Source organism: Heptranchias perlo, chromosome 3 (assembly GCF_035084215.1).
Source record: "Heptranchias perlo isolate sHepPer1 chromosome 3, sHepPer1.hap1, whole genome shotgun sequence".
Classification (NCBI taxonomy): domain Eukaryota; kingdom Metazoa; phylum Chordata; class Chondrichthyes; order Hexanchiformes; family Hexanchidae; genus Heptranchias; species Heptranchias perlo.
The window spans coordinates 94,402,622-94,420,159 of NC_090327.1; the positions used below are offsets into that span (position 1 = coordinate 94,402,622).

The 17,538-nt window shown below is 39.6% G+C and overlaps 1 protein-coding gene across 3 annotated transcripts in view; it reads right to left on the minus strand.

The window, feature by feature from the left end:
• Positions 1-10,253, minus strand: part of samd12 (sterile alpha motif domain containing 12) — a 154,682-nt gene extending 144,429 nt beyond the window's left edge. The window contains exon 1 of one of the 3 annotated variants that reach the window (XM_067980820.1): positions 9,899-10,130. In XM_067980820.1, coding sequence (XP_067836921.1) covers positions 9,899-9,911 — 13 coding nt within the window. In that variant the 5' untranslated portion in view covers positions 9,912-10,130. Of the gene's footprint in view, positions 1-9,898 lie in introns of all 3 variants that reach the window. The other 2 variants (XM_067980819.1, XM_067980821.1) reach the window with 2 other exon arrangements.
• Positions 10,254-17,538: the final 7,285 nt, after the last annotated feature.

The following is a 17,538-nucleotide window of genomic DNA, read 5'->3' on the forward strand; positions in this document are numbered from 1 at the left end:
CAAGATTTATATTCCATACAATAATTTTGAGGAAGAGGAAAGGATTATTAGCCTTTTGCTTCAACATAGATTAACCCCACCTACCTGTCCCCTTCTCTCTCCAGAAATACATCCAATTGCCATCATGTCATTTTCCATAAAAGACATCAATTGGCATAAGGGATTTTAAGTGAATACTAATGTGAGCTTTCTTTACAACTTCCACTGGATAATTGCAGGTACATTAGATTTTTAAAGTCTCTACAAATCCATGTCAATTTTATTTGGTTAGGCTGTCAGATCAGTGGAAGGTTGTATCCCATCTTCATATCACTGCAGTACGTTAACAATGTGTTCATATTTTGCATTCTACTTTTTGCTGCAACATGCAGTTTAATTTTTTTTAAAAAGCAATGTTGTTCTGTTCAAAAGTAACGTGGACGGACATGAGCTCTAGTAGTACTCCACTAAGTTCCTGAACTTAATTTTACCCTCTATCTGCACAGGTCCATCATCCCAGATAGGAGGAGGAGGGGGTGGTGGTGGTGGTGGTTGGGGGTGGGGGAAGAAAAGAGAAGGGAGGGACTGAAAAAAAAAAGAAAAAAAGACTAAGGCAGTATCCCCTCCCATCATCTCTCCACACCATGCATCTTTCAGGAGTTCCAGGGCTGCTCTCCAGATTGCTACTAATGGCATTTTTATGCGTATTGCAAAATCACTTCCAACGCAATGCAGCAAGGATGCCAGTTCCCTAATTGACCGCATTCACACCGCAAAGCTGATTTGGGAGTACTGATGGCAACTGTACCAAAAAAAAGAAAAAGCAACACAAGAACTGCATTCCCAGCCTGTATGGATGGGCTGAGCACTTAGTCCACCTACAGCCATAAGTGACAGCCAGCAGACAGTTACATTTGCCTCTGGGAAACCCATTTTCTCAGAGTCTCAATGCCTCCATAGACACTAGCACTGCATTTAAATTACTGTGCTGCCTCTGGAACTAACACTAATGCAAATACTGTATAAAAGATATTCAAGAGCAGCCAAGGTGAACTAGCCCTAAAATTTCCCCTCTTCGTCCTCCTGTTGATTGGACAATTGGCATTACAGCTTAATTCATCTTTTGCCCATTGAACATGCACATGTTCCAAATCAATTTGGGAATTAGTTTGTGTATGTTGTACACTATAGCCAGATCACCTGGCTTCTGTTCGGCACCTCCTCACGATTGATTTTGGGATTCAACATGTGGAGAAATTTCATTCTGCAGCAGGAGATATGGGGAGTTCCAATACACTGCACCTGTGTCTTTATCTTTTATTACCCTTTCAATAAAGGTCATGTCGCTTCTGCCAATAAAAAATGAATGGAGGAAAAAACTCAGCACTCAAGCATGGCTCATTTCCAACAGAACTACAAAACTATATTGCTACCCAATAACTTCATTACCAAAACATTTGGCTCTCGTGAATCCATACATGAGAATGAAAATTACAATTTTAATACTCCATGTGCATTAGATAAATATCTTATTAAGAGTAAATATTGTTAATCTTAATGTATATGAAAAGCCATTTAAAAAAGACAATTCTACCAACTGACAGTTTATTTATATTGAAGAATTTCACTACAGGATAATAGAGATGACCAAAATGTTCAACTTAGCACTTAATTTAGCACCAAAAAGTAATCCAAGTGTATAGATAGAAACTTAATGGACAATACAGCCAATTATAATCAGTGACCTGTAGGGCTGTGTATCTTTTTATCCTTGTTTAACTTTTGGGATAAGTTCTAAGCATCTCAAGTAGAGACACAAAAACACTTGGACATACCGGCAGGGAGAGAAAGGCTGCTCCTCCCAAAAACAATTGGTCACATCAGTGCATTGAAATCACATGTCTTTGCAGTTAATTCAGAATGGAACTTGAAAAGTTTTTTTTTGACTGTGGCAAAGCTCAAGTCTCCTGGTTTACTAACAGCAGCTGAAATCAAATTTTTGAAGAGGTATTTTAGTTCCCAGTCTCATTTACACAGCTGTGCCCCTCCCTGCCGCTGCAACGTCCTTCAGCCTATGTGTCATTATGTTCCCTCTGCTCTTCTGACTCTGGTGAGTTTTGCATTCCTTTCCCTCCACCTCCACCTTTAACCATCTTGGCTCCATACTCTGGAATGCTCTTCCTAAACTCCTCTAACTTAACAACTTGCATTTATACATCACTTTTAACGTAGAAAAACAGCCTATGGCATTTCACAAAAGAATAATCAGCAAAAGGAGATTTTATAAGGGGGTGATGAAATGTTTATACAAAGAGGTTCAGGAAGGGAATTCCAAAGTTTAGGGCCTAGCTGACAGCCAATGGTGAGACGAAGAGATTTGAGAGGCACAAGAGTTGGAGGAACGCAGTGGGATGTACGGCTGGAGAACATTAGAGATAGAGAGGAGCAAAGCCATGAAGATATTTGAATAAGAGGATAAGAATTTTAAATTGAAGAGTTGGGGGGCCAGGAGCCAAAATAGGTCAGAGTTTTAGATCAGCTAAAGTTTACGAGTGTGGAGGATGGGAAGCCGATCAGGAGAGCATAGTCTAGTTTAGTCTGGAGGTGACAAAGGCTGGGATGACTTCTCTTCCCACCTTCAAAAGAATTCTTAAAACCTGTCTTTGGTTACGTCCCATAACTCTTCCCCAACTACTACTCCGTGCCCTTTAGACTTTCAATGCAAGCTGTTGTACTAAGCCCCACTTTGAACAGGAACTAAAAGTCTACTGTACCAAAAGGTCACTGCTCCAGAGCCAAGGACAATTCACTATCAGAACACAATTGTTAGCTCTGGAGTACATACAGTTTTTCATAATAACCAAATCATACCACATAATAGACTTGTTGGCAAAATTAAAGCCCATGAGGGTAAAGGGACGGTGGCAGTGTGGAAAAAAAATTGGCCAAGGGACAGAAAGCAGACATTAGCGGTGAACAGTTGTTTTTCAGACTGGAGGGAAGTATACAGTGGTGTTCCCCAAGGGTAAGTATTAGGACCACTGCTCTTTTTGATATATATTAACAACCTGGACTTGGGTGTAGAGGGTATAATTTCAAAGTTTTCAGTCTCTGGAGTTTAGAAGAATGAGAGGTGATCTCATTGAAACATATAAGATTCTGAGGGGGCTTGACAAGGTAGACGTTGAGAAGCTGTTTCCCCTGGCTGAAGAGTCTAGAATAAGGGGGATATAGTCGCAGGATAAGGGGTCAGCCACTTAAGACTAAGATAAGGATGAATTTGTTCACTCAGAGGATTGTGAATCTTTGGGATTCTCTACCCCAAAGGGCTGTGGATGCTGAGTCTTTCAGCATATTCAAGGCTGAGCTAGATAGATTTTTGGACTCTAGGGGAAATCAAAGGATATGGAGATCGGGCAGGAAAGTGGAGTTGAGGTCAAAGATCAGCCATGATCTGATTGCAGGCTCGAGGGGCCGTATGGCCTACTCCTATTTCTTATGTTCTTATGACACAAAACTCTAAAATGTAGGGGGATTTGATAGAGGTGTTCAAAATCATGACCGGTTTTGACAGCAAATAAAGAGAAACTGTTTCCAATGGCAGAAGGGTCAGTAACCAGAGGACACAAATTTAAGGTGATCGGCAAATGAGCCAGAGACGACATGAGGAAACTTTTTTTTAAAAACGCAGTGAGTTGTAATGATCTGGAATGCACTGCCTGAAAGGGTGATGGAAGCAGATTCAATAGTAACTTTCAAAAGGGAATTGGATTAATACTTGAAGGGAAAAAATTACAGGGCTATGGGAAAGAGTTAGGGGATGGGACTAATTGGATAGCTCTTTCAAAGAGCCGACACAGGTATGATGGCCTCCTCCTGGGCTGTACCTACTATGATAATGCTCTGTCAGCCAACTGATCAGCAATTACTAAAAGTAGTCACAAATTCATATCCAGCTTCAAAGTACAGAAAATTCTAAACTAAAATAGCTGAGCATGAATTTAGAGTTATGAAGCAGATTAGTACACTTGGCACTCAGCGTGTCCAATCATTATGGAGCTGCAAACAGCAAATCAAGTAGAATGCTGAACTAGATAGCCAAAATAGCACAATCCGAGTCTGTTAAACTGTACAGTTCCCTGGTCAAACGACAACTAGTGTATTGCATGCAGCTCTGGATAATGACTCAGGAAATCAAGCCCTGGGTACAGTGCAGAAAGGAGCTACAAAACTGATCCCTGCTGTCAGATTGAGTTATTATTAGGAAACACTAGAGGAACTTGGACTTTTTAAGCAATATGGTGGCAACTGTAGAGATTTACATGATAGCAAACAATGTAGAAAAAGGCACATTTGAAACACTACATTAAATTAAAGCACAACAGTAGAATAAAGGGGCGTCAGTTCAAACCAATGAAAAGCAAATTTAAGACTGATGTCAAGAGTCCTTTGCACAAAGCGATTAACATTTGAAATAGATTTATGGGTAGATCATGGAGGCAAAAACCATTTAACAAAGTTAGATGCTACGATGTGGATCTGTAGCTTCATTTTGAATCGGAGAACCATGATGGGTTGAACGGCCTTCCACATTCGTATCTACTTGCGATCTTGTGAACTTCCTTTTGTTTCCTTAATGCCAATGCAAGAAGTGTTTGCAATAGAAGTTCTAAGCCACAAGTGTTTGAAAAGTGGAAGTTCATTACATTGGACAGCTTCGGGAAATGTGGTTTTATCTTTTTAAGAAACGACTTGGCCAAAATGTGATCAAGCATTTTACAATCACTCGCTACCCTCCAAAAAAAGTGGCCCTTGCTCATCTACAAAAAGAGCTGAAAATTTCACACAAAAGTACAATACTCAATCATGCTTTTATCTTCATTAGTTTCTCACATAAAACACAACTCCAGCACATCTGCTCTACCCAAGAAACTTTTACATTAGCAGTTTATTTTTAATTCTGTTTTGGGAAAGTGACCTCCATGTGCCTCTTTGACATTTATACACAGTTTGCTCTAAGCCCACTGGATGATTGGGGGGGGGGGGGGGGGCGGGGGGCAGGGAGTGGTGAGTGAGATAACACTTGGGATTCAACCCATCATAAAACAATTCCATGTCCTAACACTCTCAGCTGCAGCATTCAACGATAAGTAAATGACCCTGTGCATTAGACGGGCATGCGTGCGTGCGGAGAAAGAAAGGAGACCTGATGCTAAAAAGATATCGGGTTTATCTGTCGTAAAGATGGCATCCAAAGTTTTGCTTCTTTGGAGCTCAGTTTGCAGCGCTTTTAAGCACCAAGCTGGCTCCTTGCTGAGCACTCAGCCCATTAAGTGAAGCAGGAGCACATCTGCCAGGAGGTCGCTAAACAGGATAATCTGGGCCCATGCTGTTCTTGGAGAAATGGAGAGCCAGCCATTTACATTAGAGAGATTGGTGGGGGCCACACATTTGCTATTGCCTGTACAGACTTCAGTTGAATTCCTGCTGCACAATTTTAGACAGAAAACAAGAGAAATGATAGGCAAAAACAAACACATGGAAAGCAGTTACCACAAGGCACTTTTCGAAGATAAGGGGTTCTCCTGATGTTCTGACTAACATGGTAGCAACCCGAGAATAATGGACGAGATGTTCACATGTGCCTATAAAGAAGGGTGCACATCCTCTCAAAACACATACAACATACACCCAACCTTCCTCCATGTCTATCTATTCACAGCAGTGAATGCATGAACAAGAAAATGTAACCTAATGTTGGGAAGGCAAAATACTTACTGTAAAACCCAGTGTAACCTTCCTGCAGGTTTTGGTGCCTTGCACATTAGTAGCCTTGTTTAAATACTGGTACAATCTCCCAATCAATATTTTCTTTAAAAAAAGTCACAAATGCAATTTTCACAGTACATGTGTTCAATGCTATGTACTTAAATATTGCAGATCACTCAATACATTCTAAAAAAGGTCACTCTTTTGGCAAAATTGCTTCCAGTCATATTGCATCTAATTCCTTAGGGGGAAAAAAGTTTATCACAAAACCAGAAATAAGGTATAAGAATCTGAAAAAAAAAATTGAAAATGCTGACAGTAATCTTACAGCCTCATTAAAAACATCATGTACACACCATTTGACAACAGAAGCTTAAAGTGCATAAATGATGCAGGTGAGAAAGTGTCCAAGTCTTAATCATGCACAATTAAGAGAAAAAGAGGTTACATCACTAAGTGTAACTCAGGTTCTTTCTTCATCTCTTCTCTCGTACCCTCCCACCCCCATCCCCATCCCCCCAATGTCTAAAAGGCTGAATTAAACAGCTTGATAGAGCCACACAGTTTTTTTTTAAATCTTACTCTCACTCAAAATTACAAAGGTCAATTTTACAAACTCACTCCTAATTTTGTTTTCTATTTGAAATACAATAGCAAGATTGCCATGTCTAATTTTAATGATTTTTAAACAAGTGGTAACTTCACACCACAGCTTAGCAACAAAATGGGCCAGAAATCAATCGTGAAATAACGCAGAAGCTCAACAGCGCGCTCCGTTTTTAGTGGTGAACTGAAGGAGCAAGTTCCTGCGTTTGCACATGCGCAGTGAAACGCGGAAACCTGGAATTTGCTCCTAGTAATTTGCCAGCGATATGACAGCTTTAAATTAAAGGGCCATCGCACCCTGCAGAGAAATCATTGAAAAAGCACCAACTTGCTTATCTGCCCAGCTGGAAAGTAACTAATTACACCAAACGGGTACGCTTAAAAATACCAAGTCTAGACTAAGTTTTAATGGCGCGGTTAGTCTTAACGACTGTCATCAACTAAAAATTAACTTAAAAATGTGGAGTGTCATATTACTTCTTATTAGTTTTTGGTCATTAAAAAAAAACAAATTATATTTTTGTTTACTTTTCCCTTCTGTCTCTTTAATTCAATTATTTCTTTGGCTTTTTAAAAAAAATTGAATTTTTTTTATTTGCAATGACATACAGAATACTAACTTTAAATGAATGAAATCTGCTTGCCTGTTTGAGCAATGCGGCTTGAACCTGTGGGTTTGTCATCTCCTCACAGACTTTTCCACGGCAACTCGCGCTGCGCAGAGGCTGGGTTGATAGCGCACATTTTATTTAAAGTTCAAATTCAAGCAATTCGATGCCACAGAGCCCGCAGGAAGTAATTTTAATTAAATTTGCATCAGCTGCGGTAAGCGTTGCCTCGCCGCTCTGCGTGATTTCTGGCCCAATATGATCCATTTGTCAATAAAGAGAGTTGCATTTACATAGCAGCTTATCACATTTCAGAAATGACTCAAAGTGCTTCACATAAAATGCAATGAGTGGCCACCTCCTGACCCTTGAGCATCTACAAGGCTCAAGTCAGGCATGTGACGGAATACTCGCCACTTGTGACAAGAAACTAAATACCATCCAGGACAGAGCCATTCACATGATCTGCACCCCTTTCACTGAACTCAATATCCACCCCTCTCCACCACTTGTGCTCTGTGGCTGCAATATATACTATCTACAGGATGCACTGCAGCAACACCAAGGTTACTCCAATAGCACTTCCCTTCCCGTGACCTCTCATCATCAAGAGCAGCAGCACGAATGCTATGGGAACAATATCACCTCCAAGTAACACTATCTAGATGTGGACAGAACACTGTTCCTTCATCATCCCTGGAATTCCCTACCCAACACTACCATCGGAACATCACAAGGACTGCAGTGGTTCAAAGCGATGGCCCACCACCACCTTCTCAAGCAAAATAAGAATGGAACTATAAATGTTGCTTTGTCACACTGTGAACACACCAAGAACAAGTAAAAAATTACTTTAAAGTGCAATGACCTATGTAGCAAATGAGGCAGCCATTTTGCACAAAACAAGGCATCACAAAAGCAACAAGATAAATGACCAGTTAATCTGTCTTGAGGTAATAACGGTCAAGACACAGATCTCCCTGTTCTTCAAAAATAGTGCCACAGGATCTTTATCATCCACTTCAACAGACAATTTAATGACTTATCCAAAGGTTGGCACCTCTAACTGTTAGTGCATTAGGAGCACAATCTGGGACCCAGGACCTTCTGATCCAAAGACATTAGTGGTAACTGAGCCAGCCTGACTAATCATGGATTCAAAAATGCAAGGAAGCCTATCATTTTGGGATCTCTGCTCCAGCTATGCAAAGGGAAGAATGGAGCACCTTGCATTTTAAAGTAGCTCCATTGATGTTTAATGCCAGATAGTTTAAATTGGCAGGGGGTAGGATGCCCCAATTCAGGAAATAAACACTATTGGTTAGGTATGCATCAGTACCCAGCCAGTAGCTATTTTGTCCCCAACATGCAGATTGCCTCCTCAACCCCTCCCCCACCATCCCAGCCTATCCTAGCACAGGCTGCCTTAAAAATTAACATAGTATTTACAGCACAGAAACAGGTCATTTGGCCCAACTGGTCTATGTCGGCATTTATACTCATGAGCCTCCTCCCACCTTACCCTATCAACATAGCCTTCTATTCCTTTCTCCCTCACGAGCTTATATAGCTTCTGCTTAAATGCATCTATGCTATTTGCATCAACCACTCCATGTAGTAGCAAGTTCCACATTCTCACCATTCTCTGAGTGAAGAAGTTTCTCCTGAATTCTTTATTGGATTTATTAGTAACAATTTTATATTTGTGGCCCCTAGTTTTGAACTCCCAAACAAGTGGAAACATTTTCTCTACATCTAACCTTCATAATTTTAAAGACCTTTATCAGGTCACCTTTCAGTGTTCTTTTTTCTTGAGAAAAGAGCCCCAGTCTGTTCAGTTTTTGCCAATAATTGTACCCTTTCAGTTCTGGTGTTATTTTTGTAAAAAAATAAAATAACTTTCTCCAATGCTTCCATATCATTTTTGTAATATGGAGACCAGAATTGTGCACGGTATTCCAAGTATGGTCTAACCAAGATTCTATATAAGTTTAACATAACTTCTCTGCTTTTGAATTTTATTCGCCTAGATGAACAGAGCTGGTCCAGGACACATACATAACCTGCCTCACTGGGGTGGGGGTGGGGGTGGCAGGAAGGGAATTTATACACCTGATAAGGTAGATATCTACAAGGTTGAAAATACCATAAAGAGGACATTATCCAAAAAAAGGTAGAAAATATAGCATTCTTTTTCTCTTTAAGACAGAAGAGAGTGTGGGGAATTACTCCACAAAGTTAGTATTGCCTTCTTTAACCATGACACTTTTCTTCAAATAGCAGTGAAAATGTTCACTCCTGTCTTAAAAAAGGAGATTCAAAGTAGTAAAAACTTAAATACATGGATAACTGAAACGTCCCCTACAATGACTTGTCTGTTGTATTTTTAAAACATATTTTAAAGGGTCACTATCTTCTTTAAAAGAGTCTGGCAAATCTCTTGTTTATTTACAAACATATTCCCAGCAAGGTACATCATTCCATTACTTACATCAATAATGAACATGATATACAACAAATTCGCCCTAGCCCCTTCGTAAAAAGATTTGTCAAACGCTTATCTATGAAGACTGTGCCTTTTTGAAAGAAATGTCGCAGATTTAAAGAGAATGGGAATTCTGCCATAAGCAAACTACATTTGCTCGTCTAACACGTTAACAGTATATAGTTTACTAACATTACCTCAAATTTTCAAACAGCTCGTTTTGCTCTTTTTAAATTAAATCCGGGTTGCGCTCCTCCCAAGACACCAGTATTAAAGCTCATCCTGACATCTCTCCGAGAGCACGCAGCAAACGTGCAATTAAATATGAATGAAAACCCTCAACAAACCAAGCTCATCTCAGCTGGCTAATCAGCTGGAGTTGCATTTTCCTATTTTATCCAAAAGGATGTCAATTAATCCATATTTTAAAACAATCCGAACGTCACCTTACCTTCAACAGCCATTGTGTCAACGGCTCTTTAATCTGAACATTATTCCTTTAGTGCCACTACAGTAATATCTTGAGCGAAGGAACTCTTCCAAAAGACAGGACTCTTTGCATCTGTTGTCGCCCAGATCCGACTCAACCTGCACAAAGCAGTACTACGCATGAGCATCGGACTTGCACTGAACTGCGGGACTTGTAGTCCCAGTGAATGTATTCACCTTAACTGGAGCAAAAGGGAGCAGAACCCATTGTATGTCGCTAATTATAATGCACAAATCTCACAAATCCAAAAGCCTCGCGAAGTCTAAAAGCCGTTCAGCAACAATGCACTAAGGCTTTTTGGGTGTTATGGAGATGGACTCTAATTCCCAATGTGCTTTGTAATAGAAGCAGGTTGCTAAGGCTAAAGGGTGGTTCAGAAGGCTGTAATGTCATTGATACTTCAAGCAACCAATTACCGTTTAGTTATTTTAAGCATTTTATCTAGCCAGCAATGACGTGACCGACTTACAGAGAGAGGCAGTAAAACATAACATTACATTTTATTTTTAAAGTGAATTGTGGCTTTGTGAAACAAAAAAACACAACTCATCAATCTGGGTCCAATTCTTCATAATTATTTTTTCAAAATTAGATTTAAAATTTATGCTATTCTGGAATTATTTTAGAGGAAATTCATTTGCGCTTCAAAAAACATCTTTACCAATGGGGTGCGAGAAAAGCCTGATCAATTACATCATTTATGTCACAGCAATGTCATTTGCAAGCGATGTAATAACATTATTGATATCAATCCCATCCTTGTGTGAAATTTTTGATACTCTCTTGTCACCTGTATCCATTTGAACTCGATAACTACCATAAACATACACCAGAACTAGGAATATTTTTAAATGTTCTTTGTTCAGCTTTACGCTTCACACATGGTACCTTTCTCACTCGCATTGTTTATTTCCGTTATCTGGTGCACAAGGCAAGCATATCAGATAACCTCCTGCAGCTGAAGTTTTCGGTGAAATCAACTGTTCACAAGTTCAGAATGTTCAAGGCCATTAGAGTATCTCTAAATGCTTGCCTGTGTTTTGAGCTTTGGTGCAAATCTGGGTGACACTAGTGCTATCAGGCGGGCAGTGTAATTGCTCCACCCATCATCGCCCGCCTAATGTGTGTGCATATTAAAATCGCTGCCTATATCCTTATTAATTAATTAATTTACTTGTCCAATTTTCCAGGAGTGGACAAGCAAGTGACTTCTTCCTTAGCTTCCAGCCAATGGATCTCATTAAGGGTATATGCACCAGAGTCAGACATGATTTACCTCACCACTTTTTCCCCTTAATTTTAACTTAGTACAGTTATAAAAAAATCAACTACTCCTAAGGTGTTAATGGTGATATTTCACAATTTAAAAATGTGAAATCATTGATCAAATACAGTTGATCTCCAGTATACAGTTAGGAAATTAAATGTATCATTTATGATTTCTTCTTACAGATTGGTGAAAAATAACTTTTTATATTCATAATTGATCCCCTTTGGCTTTGAAAACAAGAACTTTTATATAATATTTGCATAGCACCTCTTACATCCTCAGGATGTCCCAAAGCATTTCACAGCCAATTAATTATTTTTGAAGTGTAGTCATTATTTTTCATAGGCAAACATGGCAGCCAATTTGCACATAGCAAGGTGGCACAGACAGCAGTAAGATTGCTCACAGATTTGTATAGATTGGGCCCTTACTTCTCCCAGCTGCTGCTGGTGGATTGTGCTCAGAAAGATTGGAATAGGTGTCTCAAGTCTCTCCCAGAGTTCTGCCTCAAGATGTACTCACTCTGTGAACACATTCCCTGCCTTTTTCACTGATGTTATTTCAGTTCATAATTCCTCTCCATTCCATAACTGCATTATGATTTGATTTGAGTACGTTTGTACTTGGATTGGTTGATTTCCTGCACCTGCATTTGTTTTCTTCAACTGTGGTTCAAAAAATAATGAATTAAAATCAGGAATTCAGGTGGCTAGTTATTCTAACACTCAGTGGCACCTCTGAAGATCAGGAGTTAGCTCACTAGCTTGTGAATTCTTTGGAGGCATTGAGTGTTCAGACGTCTTCAGGGGTTTGGCATGGTGTTTTTGGAAAGTTGTTGGAGCTAAGTTTATGGTTAAGTTTCTGAATTTTTTTATCTAATAACATTTATTTTTAGAAGCATATATTGGAATCGGTGTATGTACCATAATGTATTTTTTTGCTGGAAAGTATTTGTTCAGAAATTTTTTTAGGGAGAAAATTGAAATTGAGAAGGAAGATGTTTCAGAATGTGATTGGTTATTTTCTATGTTGTTATTGACCAATTAGGAAGGAGAAATATGCAGAGGGGTCAAAATCCATGGCCCTCCTGCTGTAACTCTGGTAGGAGTGTGGCAGTAGAGCTGTAAATTAAGCTAGGACTCGGATATGCTGGGTCCTGGTCTTCGTTGGGAACACCTGCGGGGCCTTGTAAGGGGCAGAGCCTCTGCTCACCCAAAACAAGGTCAGCAACATAAGAGGGGGCGTGGCCGGGCGCGGGGACTTCCAGGCTGGGAGTTCCCTTGTTCTTGGCCTAGTGAAAGAGCAGCCAGTACACCAAGTGGGACCAGGCATACTTGCATGTCCAACAACGGAAGTTGGGCCCACATCTGTGGTTCAAACCTGCGACATGGCCTGGATCCCTGAAGATTTGGCCACTGTCTGGTTATGTTTCTGGGGGTGTAAGATGGTCAGCGTCAGAAGTCACCAACATGCAGATCCTGGCATTTACACCAGGATTAAATACCTGTGGGCATTTGGGCCCAGAGTCTTAACACTTAAATGAAGAAGAAGAAAATCAAATAATGGCTCAACATGCACAAAAAGCTCAAGAAATGTTTTCATAAAGATAAACTATATGGGTGGATACTTTAGGATGAAAACATTTCCCATCCTCGGTGTTGTAAAATTAGCAATGTTAATGAAACAAAAATGATGCAAGTATAGGCCATTGTGACATTTTCATTGTGCAATTCTTCTTTTTTTTGCCATTGTTTTCCACCTCCTCAAGAAGTCAGTGCTTTGAAATATCGTACAGTACAAAATCGTTCTGCATGCAAAACCTTTTTAAAAAAAATGTCACCAGTTCATTTTCGGACCCACTTTTTTTTGTTGACATAGGGAGCAGATTTTCCTGTTCCTACATTTGGTGGTTTGGATTGCCTGGGTTCAGTGACTACAGGAAAATCAGGCAGGGAGGTGCGCTGCCTGTAAGTGGGCCTGCAAAGGTGGGTGGGGACAAACATACATCTGTATGTAAGCCTGCTCAATTTTCTGTCCATTTAAATTCCCTGCCAGATTTTCTTGTACTCACTGCGCCCAGGCGATCCAGTAACCCAGGAACAGGAAAATTTGACCTTAGCACTTTATGTGTAAAATTTACACAGGCCACCGATCCCATGGTCTCGCTGCAGTGGAACTTTATGTAATCAAAGCAAACGCAAATCTCTTTCTGAGTTGCTGCCCACCAGCAGTTTGAAGCGTTAAAAAAAGTAATAAAGAACCCGGGAAAATAACTGCACTATTATCTGCTTTTGTAATATTTAGGCTGTTGCTGGCCGATGGGTCAGTTGGTAAAGGCATTGATGATGTGGAGATGCCAGTGATGGACTGGGGTTAACAATTGTAAACAATTTTACAACACCAAGTTATAGTCCAACAATTTTATTTTTAATCCCACAAGCTTTCGGGGGCTTTCCCCTTCCTCAGGCAGTGTGGAAAAACCTGCCCCCGAAAGCTTGTGGGATTAAAAATAAAATCGTTGGACTATAACTTGGTGTTGTAAAATTGTTTATAAAGGCATTGATACAGAGCAGGAGATCACAGGTTTGATTTCACATCTGTGCCAAGTTACCTGAACTCAGTCAGGATACATGTAAGGACACGACAATTTGCCTCAGTGATTCTGACCTAGCTAAGGGAAAATCAGCTTATTGGAGCTCTATCTGGTCTCCATTCCTGATCAGTATCCAGTGATCCAGGTAGAAAGTATAGATGTTGGATGAGGACAAGATAAGGGCAATATATATATATATATATATATATATATATATACATATAAACATACATATAGGCTTTTGTGGTGATTCAGTTAAACACAGTTTGTGTTTAGGTGTCTTTGGGACATAATGAAGAAATTGGGTTTAATCAATCTGTAAACAAACTAATTGAATTATTTCAAGAGTTCTTGTACCTCAAGTAAATGTCACAGTATCATTAATCCAATCTTGGTGGTGCAAAAAGTTCTAGTGAAAAATCGAGGTGTAGTCTTGAATTGCTATCATCGTCCCCTCATAAGAAATGATCTCTGCAACTATGTAAAATGTAACAGCTAGGGAAAATCCTTGTATTTTCACAAATTTTCCTGTAAAAATGTCTCCTACTATTGTGTGACTTTTTCACAACAGGGAACTTCCACTATAATATTGCAAAACAAATACTTTCTTTAAGTAATGCCAACTGGCTGCGCAAAAAATGAAAGATTACTGTAGGGCAAGACTCAACAGCAGGAGGAAAAGATATCAATTCAAACTGAAGAAAATTAGTAGGAACAATAAAATATATACATCCTATGGCACAAAACAGCATAGTAGTGGAAAATACAAATGTAAACAATAATATTTAACAGTGATCCTGGACAATGCAAGACTCATTTGGCAAGTTGTAAATGTCAAAGTTAATATACAGCAAAACGCTTTGTAGATTTAAACACAAAACAGATATCTGATAACATGCATTTTTAGTTAAAACTTTCACAGAATTTTACTTCTTTAGATAGGGCAACAGTTCAATCACATATATGAACATTAAGATAACAAAAGCTACACATACAAACCAATAATCTGAAACTGCAGTAGACACAGATGGAGGAATGGGAATGAAGTAAAGGTTTAAAAAAAAACAAATACAAGAATTGTTGGTGAAGGGTTGAGAAAAGCAGGGGCACTCGAAATTTGGAGGGGCAGCCTATCAAATTAGTCTTCTGTGCATATGTCCAAAGGCATGGACATAAAATCAACATTCCACATTGGTGAAAAAAACAGCATACTTCAAAAATAGTCATCTTTTCATCAAAACCCAATGACATTTGCATACAACATGCAATTGTTCAGATAGATGAAGCAAAATCTGTGTCTATTTTTGGTGACATTAAAATTGGGACTTTAACTAAATACTTATCCATCACATAATGCTTGTTTATTTTGAATAATCTGGGCGTTTGATCCTTAAGTTTTTTTTAAAGGGATTATTCACCAGAACAAGTTTAATGAGATTCTCAACTATATCTTAGGTCAACAGACTCTTGATCTTAACTGAGATGGCAAACAAGTTTTGGTTTTACACTTTAAGTAGAGGATAAATGTCAGGAACTAGTACTGTAGTTTACGGAAAATAAAACTGGTCGTGCCTGTCACCTAAAGCTATTTTTATCAAGACACTAGTTTTATTTCCTGTAAACCATAATTCTATTGTGTATCATTTATACAAAACATCTGCAGTATTTTACTTAATATTTAAAATCACCAAAGTACTGTTTTGGGGGATACTTATTGATTGTGGCATCACATACATTGTAAAATTAGATAATGCAGGGTGTGTAGAATTTCAGTACCACTTTAAGTCTGCATTTATATTGCAGATACTGGTTGTAGACCAGCTCGAACTAAGCACGACACTGTTTACATTGCCTGGCTGAAGCTCTTGGGCAGAAAGCTGGCAGGCCGCCTACCCAGGAACTGCAGTAGGAGATCCGCTCCAATTTAACAGCTGGGCCTCATTAACATTCCTCTGGCCAGCAGCCCGCCCAAAATGGACACCCAGAGCTGTCACCTTCTTTGTCATTCCATGGCGTGATCCCCATAGGTCAGCATTGCAATATGCCTAGAAGGAAGTGGGGGCAGACTGGATACTGCAGCTGACTGTTACTATCACTGGCTGTGCCATCCCCGTGCAGCATGTGAGCTGCAAGTATCCTTGAAGATGGTATAGCTCTACATTTCCTTTTGTGCTGACTCACAGCCCATCAAGGCAGTTCCCCACATTTGTTGTCAGGTAAATGTGCCAATGCTTGCAGGTGTGGTTGGTGGCATCTTGACGGGTGTGGTCAAGCAAGTTTTGGTAGCTCTTGAATCACTCTGGCATGTCTTCTTTTACACAGCACCACTGAAAGCATGACATGGTGTGAATGGAGTGCTTCTGAAAAACCATCCAGCATTATGGTTCTTCAGGTTTTCATATATCTGTGCAATCGGATGTACTGTCACAACCTACGTTGGGAATAGAAGCCTTTACAACCACTAATTCTCTGTAAAAGTGAGGTACACACAGAGAAGCACTAGTTTATTTTGGGAGTCCACCACCTGGTTGATCCTCTTTCACTCAGGGACTTGGGTGATACAACAGAACTCAAGCCCAGACTTCAGAGACAGATGGCAGACCTGTGCTGAGGGAACTTCTTGTAGGTATTTCTAACATAAAATAGCTGATCTTGTGGTTAAGGTCAGTGTTTATTTTTCAGGATTATATTTTTATGGATTAGCTGTAGTATAAATGCTAATTATTTGGCTATATATTCATCTGGGTCAGAAATAAAAGTGGTAGCAGGAACCACTTTGAAAAAATAAATGCAACAAAGCAAGTGGCTGAAATTGCTTTGTTAATCAATATTTCATCAAATAGGAGAAAAAAAATCCAAATTTAGCATAAATAATCAAATATGTGGAAGCATAAGTTTTCTGTATCTTAGTTGAAAAAATTCATCATGTAGCAGGGATCAAAGCTGGGAACTCCCATCGATATAACTCACACTAATTAACACCTTTGACACCAAGCCTTCAAGCAAAAGATGATCCACTTTCATCTAGGTTGACTTTCTTTTAGGGAAAACTATGATCTAAAAATTAAAGGAACCTGAACAATCTTGGAAAAACAAAAGAAGAAATCCTGTGAAATTAAGAAAACCACCAAAACAAAATCACAGAATTAATAAAGGAGATCTCAGAAATATTTTAAAAAATTCTTCCAAGACAAAAAAATTGAAGAATATGAAAACTCTCAGAATGTAAAGAAACAGTGAAAATCCGTTAAATACTTTGGGGCTGAAAATCAGTGGTGTACTCCCACCATAATTTCAGTGGGTGTATGCAGGAATGTCTGAAAATGAGGCCAGCACCTAAATCTGGGGTGGAACCTTCATATGCCCCTTACAAGGCTATTGTTGCAAGGGGGCAGGGCTGGGGCTGAGAGTTCTCGTGACTTGAGCCTTCGATTGAACTCAACGTATAGTCAGACCAAACAGACCAGTCAAACCAAGGTGGATGTGAGGATCACCAGAGGGTCCAGGCCAGGGTCGAGGCCTGGAGCCCCAAAGAAGTAATTTCTTTTTCAAAATTGCACTCCTCGTGGTTTGAACTCCCACCAATGTTAGTCAGATGAAGGAACCTCCTTGGCATGGTGAGGAGCACATGTCCAGGGCGGGTGCATCTCAATACTTACAATGAGATGCACTTGCCCTTCGATTTTGGAGACCATTGTATCTGAACATGGAGCCTGTTTGTTAATGCAAAGTAACAAT